Below are 14,883 nucleotides of genomic sequence, written 5' to 3' on the forward strand. Positions count from 1 at the left end.
CCTCCCTTGTCTTCATAACTGAGCTGAATATTTATGCATGCACAGTCATCAGAAATTACGCTGCCAAAAGTGGCCCGACAAAATTATGTGCATTAAATCTGGGCATTATGTTAATCATGTATATAAATGTGCTTCATTTACCAGTGACGGTCCATTCAAGCAGCCCTACAAGGAAATTAAATGAATGGAAAACTTCCTTTGAGTAGTTTTCAGTCAGTTAGGTCCACAGTGGAGCCACCAAACCTCTGGAGGATTACAGATATTTTTCACTTTCAATTCTTCTTTAGGCCTTTAGAGAGCAGCAAACCTCCCAGAATAACCCATTCATGATCATACGCCCAAACTTGATTTGATTAGTCTCACAGGGGAAAAAAGGAAAAAAAGAGCTCACACTGTGACATTTCTTCTAAATTGTACTTTATTTTCTTTTAAAGACATATGTTTTAAAACAGCGATTGTAGAGAATAAATAAAGAAACGTTTTTTTCCACTTCCATAGGTACATTTATGTAATTAAAAACTCTATAATAGCAGTAGTGTTCATCATCATGAAGACCACAGGAATCCTGTTTTTTTTTCTTCTTTCTTCTTCTTCTTCTTCTTAAATTAAAAAAGAAATTGTCACATGTCCCCCGCCGTCAAATTGATTACCAAATAAATTAAAACGTAAAAAATCAAGATAGAAAAATTCCCAGCCCTTCCTTCCGCTTTGTTAATTTTTAAAAGTTGTGGCAGCAGAGAATGTTAACTGGTGAAGTTTTAGAGTCCTCCTTTTTTTTTTTTTTTTAAACCAAAGTATTTACAGTGAGAGGAAATCCATTTCTCTTCCAGCTTAAGTACCCCCATTGTTTTTAAATTTACATATAAATAATAAAACTAACTCTACATAACAATATTACAAATGGTAATCATACAGAGTAGTATTTTCTTTTGCCTCCGACTGTGTAGACTGGCCTTCTGTTAACGCCGCAGACCACAAATCACACTATACAGTAGAACCCTGTTCAGTAGAATAACATCAGTGATATGCTTTTTCTTAACATGTATATCTTGTTGCCAACAATAGATATATACATATATAAATGAATCCAGCTGTGGAATGATAGGAACTCGGGAGCACTTCTCATATTGCGGATGCTGATTCAGTCGATGCGTTTGTTGCTGATATTACTGCTGCTGCTGCTGCTGTTTGTTTTTGTAAAGCGCATACACGTGATACTGCTTTATGTGAAGTGTTGCTCCTGTGCTATATGGTTGGTCAAACAACCAAAAAAGGCTGGGACATCCCAAGTGGTTTTTCTTGATTGAACACTTTCCTGGGAGGTGAAGAAGGAACAGAGGAAGAAGAAAAGGAAAGAGGAAAAAAACAAACCAAAGTATGAGTATTATTTTTAGATCAAATCGCAGAAATCAAACACAGAAGTTTAAGACTTTGGAAGTGGTGTCTGCATTACACACTGCTTGCACTGATGCCTCAGGGGGAGTCTGAGTAATCAACTAGTGTCCATGCAGCTGGAATAGGGACAGTCACACTGCCGCAAGTGTATGCACGCTCTTAGAAAATTGTCTGTCGTCTTTTATTGCAGGCAACTTAATTCAGAACATGCACAGTAAGAATTCTGGTGGGGATCAACTCTTTAAATTTTAGATAAAACAAATAAGATATATATTTCATCAGAGGGGCATTCACAAAAAGAAGTATTTAATTAAACTGCAGTTTCTCAGGAAAACTCATTTTTGCATCACAAATTCATATTTTCTAAGCAAACTGCTGCAAACACAACATCTGCAGGTATGAGAATCTATTTATTACCTTCTGAGACCTTTTCCTTTATGCTTCGTTTATCTAAAATTGAGAGAAATTGTGCAGTAGGGCAGTACATGAATGAATATGAGTCTCCTGCTCTCAATCATAAAGGCTATGCGAAGCCTAGCTCTAATTAAATACAGCAGAATTTCAAAGATATTAACTACGTCAGTGAATTTAAGTGAAGTATGTATAAAACTGTGCACAAATACTGTGGGGTGTTTTACATTTGATACATTGTAGCTATTAAAAACACAAAGACAGCGCAGAGGATTAGAGGGGAAGAAGGGGAAACTGTGTCAATGGCTGTTTAAAGTGATTTTTTTTTTTTTAAATGGAGTGGAATAAAACTTTATTAAAATTTACTGATTGTTTCTGGGGACTAGAAAAATTCTGTAAGTAAAATTTTTTTTAACTCTCCTGAAAATTCACTTTCGGATTTTTCAGCAGTTTCAGACTTTTTGCAGCACGATAAATGATTTTTTTCTTACTTTTGACTTTATGACCTGCAGATGCTCTGATTGTTGTTTTGGTTTGGATAAGAGGTGGACTTTTTTTTTTTTTGGGGGGGGGGGGAGGTATTGTCTCAACCTTATGATTATTTATGGTTTTTTCTTCTTAGCTTTTGGAGTCCCAGAATTCCTACAGAGGAATGTAGTTCCTCAGCCAGCAGCACGTGTCACAGGAACAAAACAGCTTTACCCAAAACCTTCTAGTTAGTGTCTCATTTGACACACACACACATACACACACACACACCAACAATTTTCAGATTTTACTCAACACAAAAACACTCGCACTAACACGAGATGTGATCACAAAGTTTTAGGATGCTGCCACCGAGGGCTTCAATAATTCAGATTTAGGTTTGGCCTCTTCAGGGTCACCCGAGTGAGCAACTCTGGATCTCTTCTAGCTCTGCTGACCTTTCTAGATCGCAATGGACATTAGAGTTGCTCAATCATTTTCAGTGTCAGGTTTGACCAAATATCCTGTGGACGATTATCACTGATGATTAGACAGTCGTAGGATCCACTGCAGTTTCCACATTTTCCAAACCTGAAAGTGATGCATCAGGTAAGGTGTGGAGAAGGGAGTGTGCTTCTAATTAATTTGTACCCAATGATGAAACTGACAGGACAGTTTAACTGTAACATTCTGAGGCATCTGTGGGAGAACATTAAAGGCCATGTCCTAAATTTGGGGAGAGGGGCGGCCGTCATTGTGTGGTAGATTGTTTTGGCCTTGCATTCATTAGCCACCCTGCTCCTCAGATTTAGGGAGCACATCTTAAAAATACACATTAGGCCAACACAGAGTGGTAATAAAAATGCTTCCAGAGAGCAATTTTAAATTAGCACAGCAGGAGATGAAAGATGTGCAAAAGTGCACAAGGAAGTGACCTTGAAGAGCAGGTTGGCCATATTTTATCTAGGTATGGTTTGTGATTCATAAGCTTTATGATTGCACCTCGTACAACACTGTGTTCATCTCACACACGATCAGTCAGTCGTACATAAATACTCTGCTGTCAACCATATACAGGGGCACGTATATATTTTCTTTCAGCCTCACAAAAAAATAAAATAAACATGGACAAAGTTCAGGCACAAAGTCACATGGAATTGAATCACGACAAAACGAAAACCTCGCACTCACCGAAAACTACCACACCATCCAATTAAACAGAAGGGATATGTAAGAATGATAATCATGACAGACGACAAAAATGAAACCAATCAAAACCAAAGAGATGTCCGGGAGAGGTCTCGTGTATCCATATTTGATGGTCAACCAGCTAATTTAGCTCTTAGCACTGAAGCTTTTAGAGGACTTTAAAGGCAAACAGCATGTCATGATAATCAGTTGCTTACAGATGCTGAGGTAATTGACGATTACTGATCAGTGTTTGCAAGGATTAAAACCAGGATAAAATAATAAAAGAGGAAACTCACAGCACACCAAACACAGTTCATGGTCGCCACAGTAACCCGCCATGCAGTTGAGCATGGTGAATCAAGGCAACGGCCCAAACCCCCCCCCCAAAAAAGAAATAAAAAACCAAACTGCTAATGGCAACCATCACAGGCAATATCGCCACAGCAACCAACCAACACAGGCCAATTAACTTACAACGCAGTGAGAAGGAAGGGGAGGTAGTAGGTTTTAGAGGTTGCTAGGCAACTGTACCCATAGCGACGCACGTCTTCACCATATATGTATGGACGGGACAGTCTTGAGAGTGGTGTGGCGTTTTTTTGTTTGTTTGTTTTTTCTCTCTTTCTCTCAGGAAAAATGGCACATATGGCACAGCACAAAAACAATAAAATGAAAGTAAAAAGAAAAAAATTAATGAGGGACAGCAGTAGGCATTCAACCCTGTGACAGAACACTGGTTAGACAACATTTGAACCCATTAAAAAAAAACAACTAAATAAATAAAATAAAATAAAATCTACTTCTCAATACAGAGTGAGCAAAAAAAACAGAACAAGCCACTTTTACACAACAAAAGGTATCTTCTGATCCTGTTAAAGACTGATGGTATTCTTAGTGCTTTCACCTCATTAAAGTTAATCTACTGTAGGGTTATTGACTTCTTTGGTTCCACATGAAAGACAGCCATTTACCCCCCAATTACATCCACTCTGTCTCCTTAGCTTTCACACACAGTTCCAGCTGTCTATCAATCCCTCCCTTGAGCTTCCTCCTCCCCAAAAAACTCCTCAAATGTGTCGATATATAGAAACTCACCTCCTTCAGTAAGGCCTGTTGGCATCCTTGGGCCTCTTAAGCTGCACTTTCAGTCTCTTCATGCCAATCTGGAAGCCGTTCATTGCCTGGATGGCAGTCTGGGCGCTGGATGGGTTGTCAAAACTCACAAACCCTAAGAAGAAAAAAGAAATAAAAGGCAGTGTTATATCACAGCAGCATTTCTTTCTGTGCAGGAAAGAAAGAGACACCTGTGACCGTCAAAGTGACTCACCAAAGCATTTACTCTGATTGGTGGCACGGTCGACGAAGACCTTTGCAGAGATGACGTTTCCAAAGGGCAAGAACATCTGCAGTATCTCAGAGTCAGTGAACTCCTGTGGCAGGTGGTAGATGAAGATGTTACAGCCCTCGGGACCTGTACACAAAGACAGGGCAGCCATAGAGATGCACACAGGTTAAGCGGTCAGTGAAAATGGCAGTTTTTTTCCTCTGTTTTCATATAATTCTGTGCCAAACTACCTCCAGCTACACAGACTTTGTCTGCAATGTTTATCTCATCCTTTTTTGTGTGCATATTAAAACATACAGATTTAAGGAGCGGTCTTTACAAATCTGATTTTTTGCTGCAACACACCAATGTGCTTTCAAAGTTTATTATATATCATTATTTTATATAATAATTTCCCCAATGAGCCTGTGTGAACCGTACCACATAAAGGTTGCCTGATGAGTCTTGATTTCTGCTCTAACTTTCAGTTGGTAGGTTTCCAGTGTACCCATCTTCTAATGGTTGCTTCCAGCAGGATCACACACTAGTTATAAAGCTCAAATTATAAAATGGGTGGAGTTCAGTGCACTCAAATGACCTGCCAGATCCCAGTTCAATAGAGTGCGTCTGGGATGAGAGACTCATCATGGATGTAGAGCTGACAAATCTGCAACTGTGTGATGCTATAATGAAACAAATTTGAGGAATATTTTCTAGCACCTTGCTGATTGTATCAAATGAAGAATTAAGGTAGCTTTGAAGGGTAAACATGGTCCAAGCCATTATTAGCAAGGTGTACCTAACAAAGTGGCCGGTTTAAATGGCCGATAACATTTGGTCAACATTTCCCTAAACAGCAGAACATTTTGGTGGTTTTCTGTGATGTAAAGCTTGTTTGATTTGTGGTAAATTAGCCAAACATGTAAAACCCCATTTTGAGTTTACCTTCTCTTTGCTGCAGCTGCTGCGGCTGCTGAGGTTGCTGGGCCACCAGCGTGGGCTGGTGAGGGAACGGCTGTCCCACCAGGCCATAGGCAGCAGGGTAGGTGGCTGATGGAGAGGAGGAACAGGTGAGCCGAGAGTGGTGGCGATGCAAGCAGAACACTGCACACTAATCATTTTTCACTTAAAACATCTGACAGAGCTGCATCCCCACCTACAGGTTTGCTAAAACTGGGCTATGTTTTGCATAAAGTTTGTGATGTGTGACTCACTTTATATTGCTGGAGGTTATTTACACTTTGTAATATATGTGCATGTGTTGACTTTGAATGAGAGTTTCTTCTTTGCACATGCAGCAGTTCTGACATCCAAAAGGTACTGCAGCTGCATTTGATTGTAAGTTTGCAATTTGCATTCGTAACCTGAAAAGGTTCTTACTTAAATCTAAATCTACTAAACAGAGTCCAACGTCACTTAAAGTTTGTAATTGTCCCTGTTCTAACACAAAACAAGGACTTCTCTACCACAAATACATTTCTAGAAATGCATGGTTATTTATTAAGAATTTATTAAGTTATATTGGACATGCGTGCCACTGTAAATCCTGATTCTCACCTGTATAGTGCTGCATGCCTGTATAAGCTTGCTGCAGGGGGTCCAGCACAGGACTCTGAGCTGTAACACAGTCAACATGTGGTTAACAACTTACAGCATAGTAAAAAAAAAAAGTCATGAATGTTATTTGATATATTTAATGTTATATGAATGCTACACAAGAGGTTTGTGAATCTGAGGATACAGCTATAATCTGTGTAGGATGCGATGCCTGTACCTTGATAGGCATGGACCCCGTTAGTGTACAGGGTTTCTGTAGCTGGCTGGCCGTTGGGTGGTGCTGGCACAGAGGGGTAGCTGTTCACTGCGATTGGTGGAGGCAGAGCAGGAACGGGTGTAGCTGCGATGGAGGGTGGAGTGCTGGTACCTGCAGATGATTTCAAAGTAACAGCAATACTCTGTCAGTGCGCCCCAGGGTGGCTGTGGCTACAATGTAGCTTGCCATCACTAGTGTGTGGATGACTGGATATGTAAAGCGCTTTGGGGTCCTTAGGGACTAGTAAGGCGCTATATAAATACAGGCCATTTACCATTTTTATTTTTCTTTTCTTTTCTTTTCTTAGAATTTGCACTTTTTGCACAGTTTAAACATTTGATACATTTCATTTGCTCTACTCTAAATAAAATATGAGTTTATGAGATTTGAAAGTGGATTTGCGGTTACTGTGCATGAAAGATCTCTATTGTTTCAGTGGGTGAGAGGAGGGTGGTGATGTCACGTACTTTCACGCACCAATAGAAACCTCTGACGCAAATGTAATGACAGCTGTTTGACTGATTAGTTACTTTCAATCAAATTTGAGGTTTTGTATCATCGTTACATAGAAACGATCCTTTAAACAGAGTGAACCATAGCCAGCAGACTGTTACCAGTTTTCAGAAGTCTTAAATAAACCACGCAGCAACTTTAAGGGTTGAAAATTTTGAATCTAACGACCACTTAAGGTTGGCTTCAAAAGCAGGTGAATTGCTCGCTTATCCTGGCAATTTCCACCTTTATTTAAATATACAGTTTATATATAAACTGTATAAGTAAGTGAAATACATCTCCTACTCCTATTTTACCTTAAAAAGTAAGAGTTAACTTTGAGACAGAATGAAAAAAAATACAGAATAGATGTGTGTAATTTTGTCCTCTCTGGTCCACCTCTCCTTGTATATCCGCCCTCATACTTCAGGCAGAAATCTAATCAAGGCCAGACATCTCTGCCTCTCATTACCTGAGGACGGGGTGATGGATGCAATCGGCGTGGCAATGATGCTGCTGGGGTTGAGGGCAGCGAGCTGCTGCATCTGAACTGCAGCCACGGTGGCAACAGGAGAGAGGTAGGCCGACTGCGCCACCAAGGCCTGCTGCTGCATCAGCTGGAGGACAGAGAGAGAGATGCTGTGATGGATTGAGGAGCAGGAGTCGGCAAAACTGACATTTAGAGTAAGTTCGGAGTCCGTGTTTCGGTGTGCAGAGGCCATTAGTGTGTATTCTCAGACTTGTAAAGTACAGAAACACCAGCAGACTTTTAAAGCATGAAGACGCTGTGCAGAGGCTCGTCATCAGACATTTAGTGAGCGATTTGTGCAGATTAGAAATGACTCACGTTGTTCAGATTTCCCTCATCAACGTGCTCCAATAATGAGATTCAGTCACTAAAATTGATGTGTTTAATATTACTGTGACATCTCCAGACCCGAGCCTCAATAAGAAAACAATAAGCAATATTTGATGATTGATGATGTATATTTTTTTTCTCCTGTTTTTCACTATTATTAACATTTGACTGTTATTATTGTTATTAATATTGACATCAATCTAAATTACACAGACATTTATTTTCATTTACTGCAAAGCAAAATGTTCAACATTTCATCTCGTGGACTTCTGCAGAATGACAGAGGGCAGAGGTCACCAAATTAACAATCAATTATATTTATCAGATGAAATGAATAAGCAGTAATAGGCCCATAACTCTTCTTTTCCTGAAGTGTTTGTATTATTTTCAAATTAACTGACATTACCAACTACATCAGCTTGGCAAAAGGCTTGTTTATTGCCCTGTACACTTGTCTATATGAGAGTAAAATAACATGTTTTACTGCTTTTAATAGATGCATCTGCAACATCGGTCACTTTTATTTAGTGAATTGAAAAACGAGTTATAATGGGGACTCCAATTTGCCCCGTAGGCCTTACGTTGAAAAACTACACGCTCAACTCAGCAATCTAATATTTTTAATTCAATTCCATTCAATTTTATTTATAAAGCACAAAATCACAACAACACTCGCCTCAAGCTGTTTTATATTGTAAGGTAAAGACCCTACAAGAACACAAAGAGCCTGTAATAACATTTTTAACAGTAGACACATATTTGTTGTTTTCTGTATTCTTTTATTCCAACTGTCGGCTCTATATGATGTCAAAAAAGGTTATAGCAATCTTGAAAAGCAAAAAAGTTCCTGCTGCCCCAAATCATGTGATCACATGGGCAGTCAACCTGACTGAAATAAAAGATTCAAAGATCAGAGTTAACACTGTTTATGCAAGAGAAAGGATAAATGGAGAGGCAGCACAAAGCTGCTGTAATAAACTCCAGGAATTAAAATGTGAAGATGGAAATGAGTATAATAGGTTCTCTTTGACTTATTTATTTTAAATGATGATAATTATTATCTCCATTACTTATTTATCTAACTAATTTACCTAATAAATGGATCTCATTGGTGAGACTAAGTCAGACCAGCCTCCAATAGCTTTGGGGGATCCCAAGGGACTAGAAGGGGGACAGATGGGGGACTGATGGGGGTTGTTCCAGAGTCTAGTGACCTCCCATGTGATGGCTTGAGTCAACAGTCTTACTTTAAAGGACGCAGAAATAAATAAGTGCTGTAGAGGGGGAAGAAAATATACTATAACGTTCCCAAGTATCAGTGCTCTGACCCATCCTGACTCCACCAGCAGTCATTGAGAACAAAAAAAGAGAAAAGAAAATTCCCTGTTCTTACTTAAATCCCTTTGTTTCTTCCTTTTCTCTCTTGTTTTTGTTGTTTTAGGTTTCCCTTTAATAAAACAGAAAACATGAATCTATATGTTTGAAGGGTACATCTAAGCACCGCAGAGCACTCTGCCTAGTGACCTCACTCATCGGGAAAAATCGCTTCCTGATGGTTATAATCCCTCATTACGATCAAATCATGGGAATAATTAGTCTTTAGTTCACGTTGTGTGCTCTTCACCTTAGCTGTAATAAGGATTCATATTGACAAGACTTTATCGATACCCAGCGGCATTATTGATTCTTCTTATAGGTCAGATTCCTTATCGATTCCCTTCCTGATTCCTATTCGGTTTCCTGTGTGGGAAGACTGTGGCAGCATCGAGAGAGCTGCTTTATTATCTCTGAGTCTGAACACCGTGTAGAAACAGAAGGCGCGCATCTGACTCAGTCGTGCAAAAGCCACGAGTCTGACGTCACAGTTTTGCAACATGCAACTGTTAGAAATACGTGCCAGCCCCGATAAGAGAAACTGACAAGCTTGGAATCAAAACACATTCAGTGGATTGGATCATTTCTTCATTCACATCTCTGAGCTGTAAACAAAGAATTTTATTGAACCCCGCCTTCGTTTTTGTCTAGCTTGGAGCTTTACCTGCAATTTCTCTAAATTACCCTTCCATTGAGCATTTTTTAAAATTTTGTTTTTATGTGACCTTTTTTCTTACTAAATTACAAACACATCAATCATGAGTAAAAGTCTCGAGAGGCCTCGTTAAACATCATAATCTGAACAACTGTAAATGAGGCAAATCTGAAACCATTTGCAGTAAATGGTCAATTAGCGACGATGACTTTATATTGTTATTTGAGATTTTTTTCCCCTCCCAATTATAATCATCTTAATATCATATGAGACATCTCTTTTGGATTGAAATTCTGAGTATAAAATGCTTGAATAGAACATTACAACTCGAGCGTCTCTCGAGTAGCTTTTTCTTTTATGTTTTTTTTGGGGGATTAAAGGATGGTTTCTGTGCCTATATCTTCCATCGCACTAAAATAGCTCAAAGATGATGATGAGAAAGCCAGATAGAGAAAACAAAGTGCAGAGGATAGAGCATTAAAAGAAATTACACAAAAACAGTTCACTTTTGATATTTTGGGATCAGAATAAATATTTTCAGCAACATGTTGCAGTGCTCTCATGACAGATAGTGTGTGTTTTGGGTGAGATGTGTATGTCTGCGGGTCTTCCTCACGGCCTGCGTGTAGGCGTTGTAGGCCCCGAGGTGCAGGGTCATGGGACTGATGACTCCAAGCTGGGAGGCCACCTGCTGCATCCGTCTGAGCCCTCGCTCTTTCTCAGAATCTGCAAACTTTACCACCAAGCTGGACGAGGCGCCCTGCGGAGGAAAAGGCAGAAAAATCAAAACTCCATCTGTCCAATGCTTTTAGCATCAACGCTCAACATCAGCAAGAGGTTAAAACACGCACAGTGGAAAGATTACCACTGTTACCACCACTACTCTGAGCATTTCTTACTGCATCCTAACAAAACTGGTTAGAATCCAATATTTTTACCTTACACATGCATTTTCCACAATGAATGCATCACTCAAAGACTCAGCGTAGTGTCTAGAGGGATGTTTGTGGAGCTCAAGGCTAATGACACTGACAAAAGCGGTTTGTGCCATCATCAAATAAGATTGGAGGTTAGAGCTAAGTGAACATTTTAATCTGAAAAATAGATCTCTGAAAACACAAGATCGGAAATGATTGATTCGAGTAAAACTGCAAAAGGCTGCAAGGTAAACTTAGAAAACAAACAAACAAAATAAAACAAAAACATTTATCAGTCCACAGTTTGACAAACCGATGACTCAGGCCTGCGGGTGCACAGCTAAATGACTCCAAAGGAAAAACCCAGAGTAGTCACTGAAGTAAAAAAAAAAAAAGCCCAAAATAAGAAACTGATGGCTTAAATGAGTCACTGGAGCTGTTTAACTTCTATGTTCATTTCCCATTCTCCCTCACAGTGCATGGCTGCATGGAGCATTACACAGAGAAAGCTGCTGCCTCCCCCCCCCCCCCCAACCCATCCAAAAAACCCAACCCCATGGCTCCATGACTGGAGTTTGCCACTTAGAAACTCGAAAATGTTATTGTGGACTATCAAAGAAAACTTTGAAATGTTTCTGAAGAGCAGCCAGCGCTACTTATGTCCTAAAGAGAGGATAATGAATACCAGTGAAGAGATGGGAAACCTGACAGCTCGCCATCACCGAGGGGGAAATAAGAGATAAGATAAGATAAGATAGAACTTTATTAATCCCTCGGGTGGGTTCCTCTGGGAAATTCGACTTCCAAAAAAAGCACAGCAACGACCGAAGTTACAGTTACAGAACTGTTTATATATATATATATATATATATATATATATATATATATATATATATATATATATATATATATATATATATATATATATATATATATATATATATATATATATATATATATATATATATATACACACACACACACACACATACATACATATACACACACACACACACACACATATATATAAATACAGAGACAAATATAAATAAAATATACAAAGGGGATAAATAGAATAAATAGGAATAAAAAATAAAAATACAAGTGAATTGCACATTTCAAGTATTGAGTCTATTGCACCGTTGACTATTTACAAAAAGTATTGCACAAGGTATTGTACAGTGAGGTGAAGAGGCACTACAGCTTAGTTGTTCCCTCCTTTGTCCTCCTGTTTCCCCTCCCTCTCCCCTCCAGAGAGGAGTTAAACAGTCTGATGGTGTGTGGGACAAAGGAGTTTTTAAGTCTGTTAGTTCTTGTCTTGGGGAGAAGCAACCTGTCACTGAACAGACTCTTCTGGTTGTTTATGGCCGTGTGCAGAGGATGCCCAGCATTGTCCATAATGTCCATCAGTTTCTTTAATGTCCTTTTCTCTGCCACTGTCACCAGAGTGTCCAGCTTCATGCCGACCACAGAGCTAGCCCTCCTGATCAGTTTCTCCAGCCTGGATGAGTCCCTCTTTGCTGTGCTGCTCCCCCAGCACACCACAGCATAGAAAAGTACTCCAGCAACCACTGACTGGTAAAACATCCTCAGGAGCTTCCTGCAGATGTTAAAAGACCTCAGCCTCCTGAGGAAGTACAGTCGGCTTTGGGCTTTTTTATACAGGTGCTCTGTGTTGCATGACCAGTCCAGTTTATTGTCCACCCACAGCCCGAGGTACTTGTACTTGTTGACCACCTCCACCTCCTCCCCCTCTATCTGAACCGGCAGTGGACCTTCTCTGGACCTCCCGAAGTCCACAACCAGTTCCTTAGTCTTTGAGGTGTTGAGTTGCAGGTGGTTTGTGTGACTCCATGCGACAAAGTTCCTCACCAGACTTCTGTACTCCTCTTCCTGATCATCCCAGATACACCCCATGATGGCTGTGTCGTCTGCAAACTTCTGAATATGGCATAATTCAGAGTTGTAGCAGAAGTCAGAGGTGTACAGGGTGAAGAGAAGAGGGGACAGCACAGTTCCCTGTGGGGCTCCTGTGCTGCTGACCACAGTGTCAGACGTGATGTCCTTCAGCCTGACGTACTGTGGTCTGTCGGTGAGGTAGTCGGAGATCCAAGCCACCAGGCAGGGGTCCACCTCCATCCTGTTCAGTTTTTCCTGAAGCATACAGGGCCGGATGGTATTAAAGGCACTGGAAAAGTCAAGAAACAGGATCCTGACCGTGCCTTTTCCCCCATCCAGGTGTGAGTGGGCTCTGTGTAGGAGGTACAGGATGGCATCCTCCACTCCGACACCCGCCTTGTATGCAAACTGTAGTGGGTCCTGGGCATGTTGTACCTGTGGTCGGAGGAGGTTGAGGAAGAGCCGCTCTAGAGTCTTCATAAGATGTGACGTCAGTGCCACCGGTCGGAAGTCATTCAGCTCATTGGGCCGGTTCTTTTTGGGGACCGGGACGATGCAGGATGTCTTCCATAGGGCGGGCACTCTCCCCAGTCGCAGACTGAGGTTGAAGACTCGTTGTAGCGGCTCCCCAAGTTCAGCAGCACACGCCTTAAGCATCCTAGGACACACCTTGTCTGGGCCTGCTGCCTTTCTGGGGCGAAGCTTCCTCAGTTGCCTCCTGACCTGATCCACTGTGACACTGGGAGATGTTTGGGAGGAGGGGAGGGGGGGAGATGTCTTGCTGCTGAGAGAGGGATTGGAGGAGGGGGGTGTCATGGTGTCAGGAAGGGGGGGAAGCGAGGGAGGCAGGAGAGTGGGGAGAGGACTCTGTAGTGAAGGTGAGGGTGAGGGTGGGGGGGTTGTGGGCTGGTCAAACCTGTTGAAGAAGTTGTTAAGTTCGTTTGCCTTCTCCACAGTCCCCCCCACTGTGCTTTTCTTGGTGTTGTGGCCTGTGATGGTTTTCACACCATTCCAGACCTCCCTCATATTGTTCCTCTCCAACTTCTGCTCCACCTTCCTCCTGTAGGTGTCCTTTGCTTCCCTCAGGCAGCGTTTCACCTCCCGCTGTGCTGCTTTCATCTCCTCCTTCACTTTGCTCCTGAAAGCCTTCTTCTTCATGTTGAGGACAGCTTTGACTTCCTGTGTTACCCACGGTTTGTTATTAGGATAACACCGTACCGTCTTAGCAGGGGCGACTGTGTCCACACAAAAGTTGAGGTAGTCTGTAAGACAGTGTGTTGCCCCCTCTATGTCCTCACCATGTGGGCTCAGGAGCACATCCCAGTCTGTGGTGTCATAGCAGTCTCTCAGAGCATCCTCCTTTTCTGGGGTCCATCTCCGGATGGAGCGCGTTGTGACAGGCTGCCTTTGGACGAGGGGTGTGTATTGTGGCTGTAGGTAAACCAGGTTGTGGTCTGACTTCCCTAGTGGGGGGAGGGGGGTGGCTCTGTATGCATCTCTCACATTAGCATACAGTAGGTCAATTGTCCTGTTGCTCCTTGTGGGACAATTCACAAACTGGTGAAAAGCAGCCAGAGTAGAATCCAGTGTGGCATGGTTAAAGTCTCCAGATATAATAATGAAAGCCTCGGGGTTTTGTGTCTGAAGTCTTGCTGTGACTGTGTGTATTTTCTCACAGGCAGCTGTTGCGTCGGCCCTCGGAGGGATGTAAACACACACACAGATCACATGACTGAACTCCCGAGGTAGATAATATGGCCGCAAGCTAACAGCTAGCAGCTCCAGGTCCGGACGGCATACCGAAACTTTAACGGAGACGTGTCCAGGGTTACAGTATCTGTTGTTAACGTAGACAATGAGTCCCCCACCTCTGCTTTTTCTGCTGGCCTGCGTGTCCCTATCGGCTCTCACAGATGTGAAACCGCATAGGTCTACGTTAGCCTGCGGCGTTAGCTCGGTTAGCCACGTCTCCGTGAAGATAAACAAGCTGCACTCACGGTATAGTCTGTGGTTGTTCAGAGCGCACAGTTCGTCAATCTTATTCTGTAACGAGTTCACGTTGCCCATGATCACTGTCGGGATTGA

At 41.6% G+C, this 14,883-nt stretch overlaps 1 protein-coding gene across 2 annotated transcripts in view; it reads right to left on the reverse strand.

The window, feature by feature from the left end:
* Window positions 1-400: 400 nt before the first annotated feature.
* The window catches only part of celf3a (cugbp, Elav-like family member 3a), a 37,574-nt gene continuing 23,091 nt past the window's right edge, over window positions 401-14,883 (reverse strand). For both annotated transcript variants that reach the window (XM_085395563.1, XM_085395562.1), the window contains exons 7-14: window positions 10,599-10,742; window positions 7,567-7,711; window positions 6,564-6,713; window positions 6,347-6,406; window positions 5,735-5,839; window positions 4,793-4,936; window positions 4,561-4,693; window positions 401-1,315 (exon numbers count right to left, since the gene is read on the reverse strand). In XM_085395563.1, coding sequence (XP_085251689.1) covers window positions 4,566-4,693; window positions 4,793-4,936; window positions 5,735-5,839; window positions 6,347-6,406; window positions 6,564-6,713; window positions 7,567-7,711; window positions 10,599-10,742 — 876 coding nt within the window. In that variant the 3' untranslated portion in view covers window positions 401-1,315; window positions 4,561-4,565. The remainder of the gene's footprint in view (window positions 1,316-4,560; window positions 4,694-4,792; window positions 4,937-5,734; window positions 5,840-6,346; window positions 6,407-6,563; window positions 6,714-7,566; window positions 7,712-10,598; window positions 10,743-14,883) is intronic.

The sequence above is a fragment of the Rhamphochromis longiceps genome, linkage group LG22, assembly GCF_057381845.1.
Source record: "Rhamphochromis longiceps isolate RC_006_pf linkage group LG22, R_longiceps_female_GT1.1, whole genome shotgun sequence".
Lineage (NCBI taxonomy): Eukaryota > Metazoa > Chordata > Actinopteri > Cichliformes > Cichlidae > Rhamphochromis > Rhamphochromis longiceps.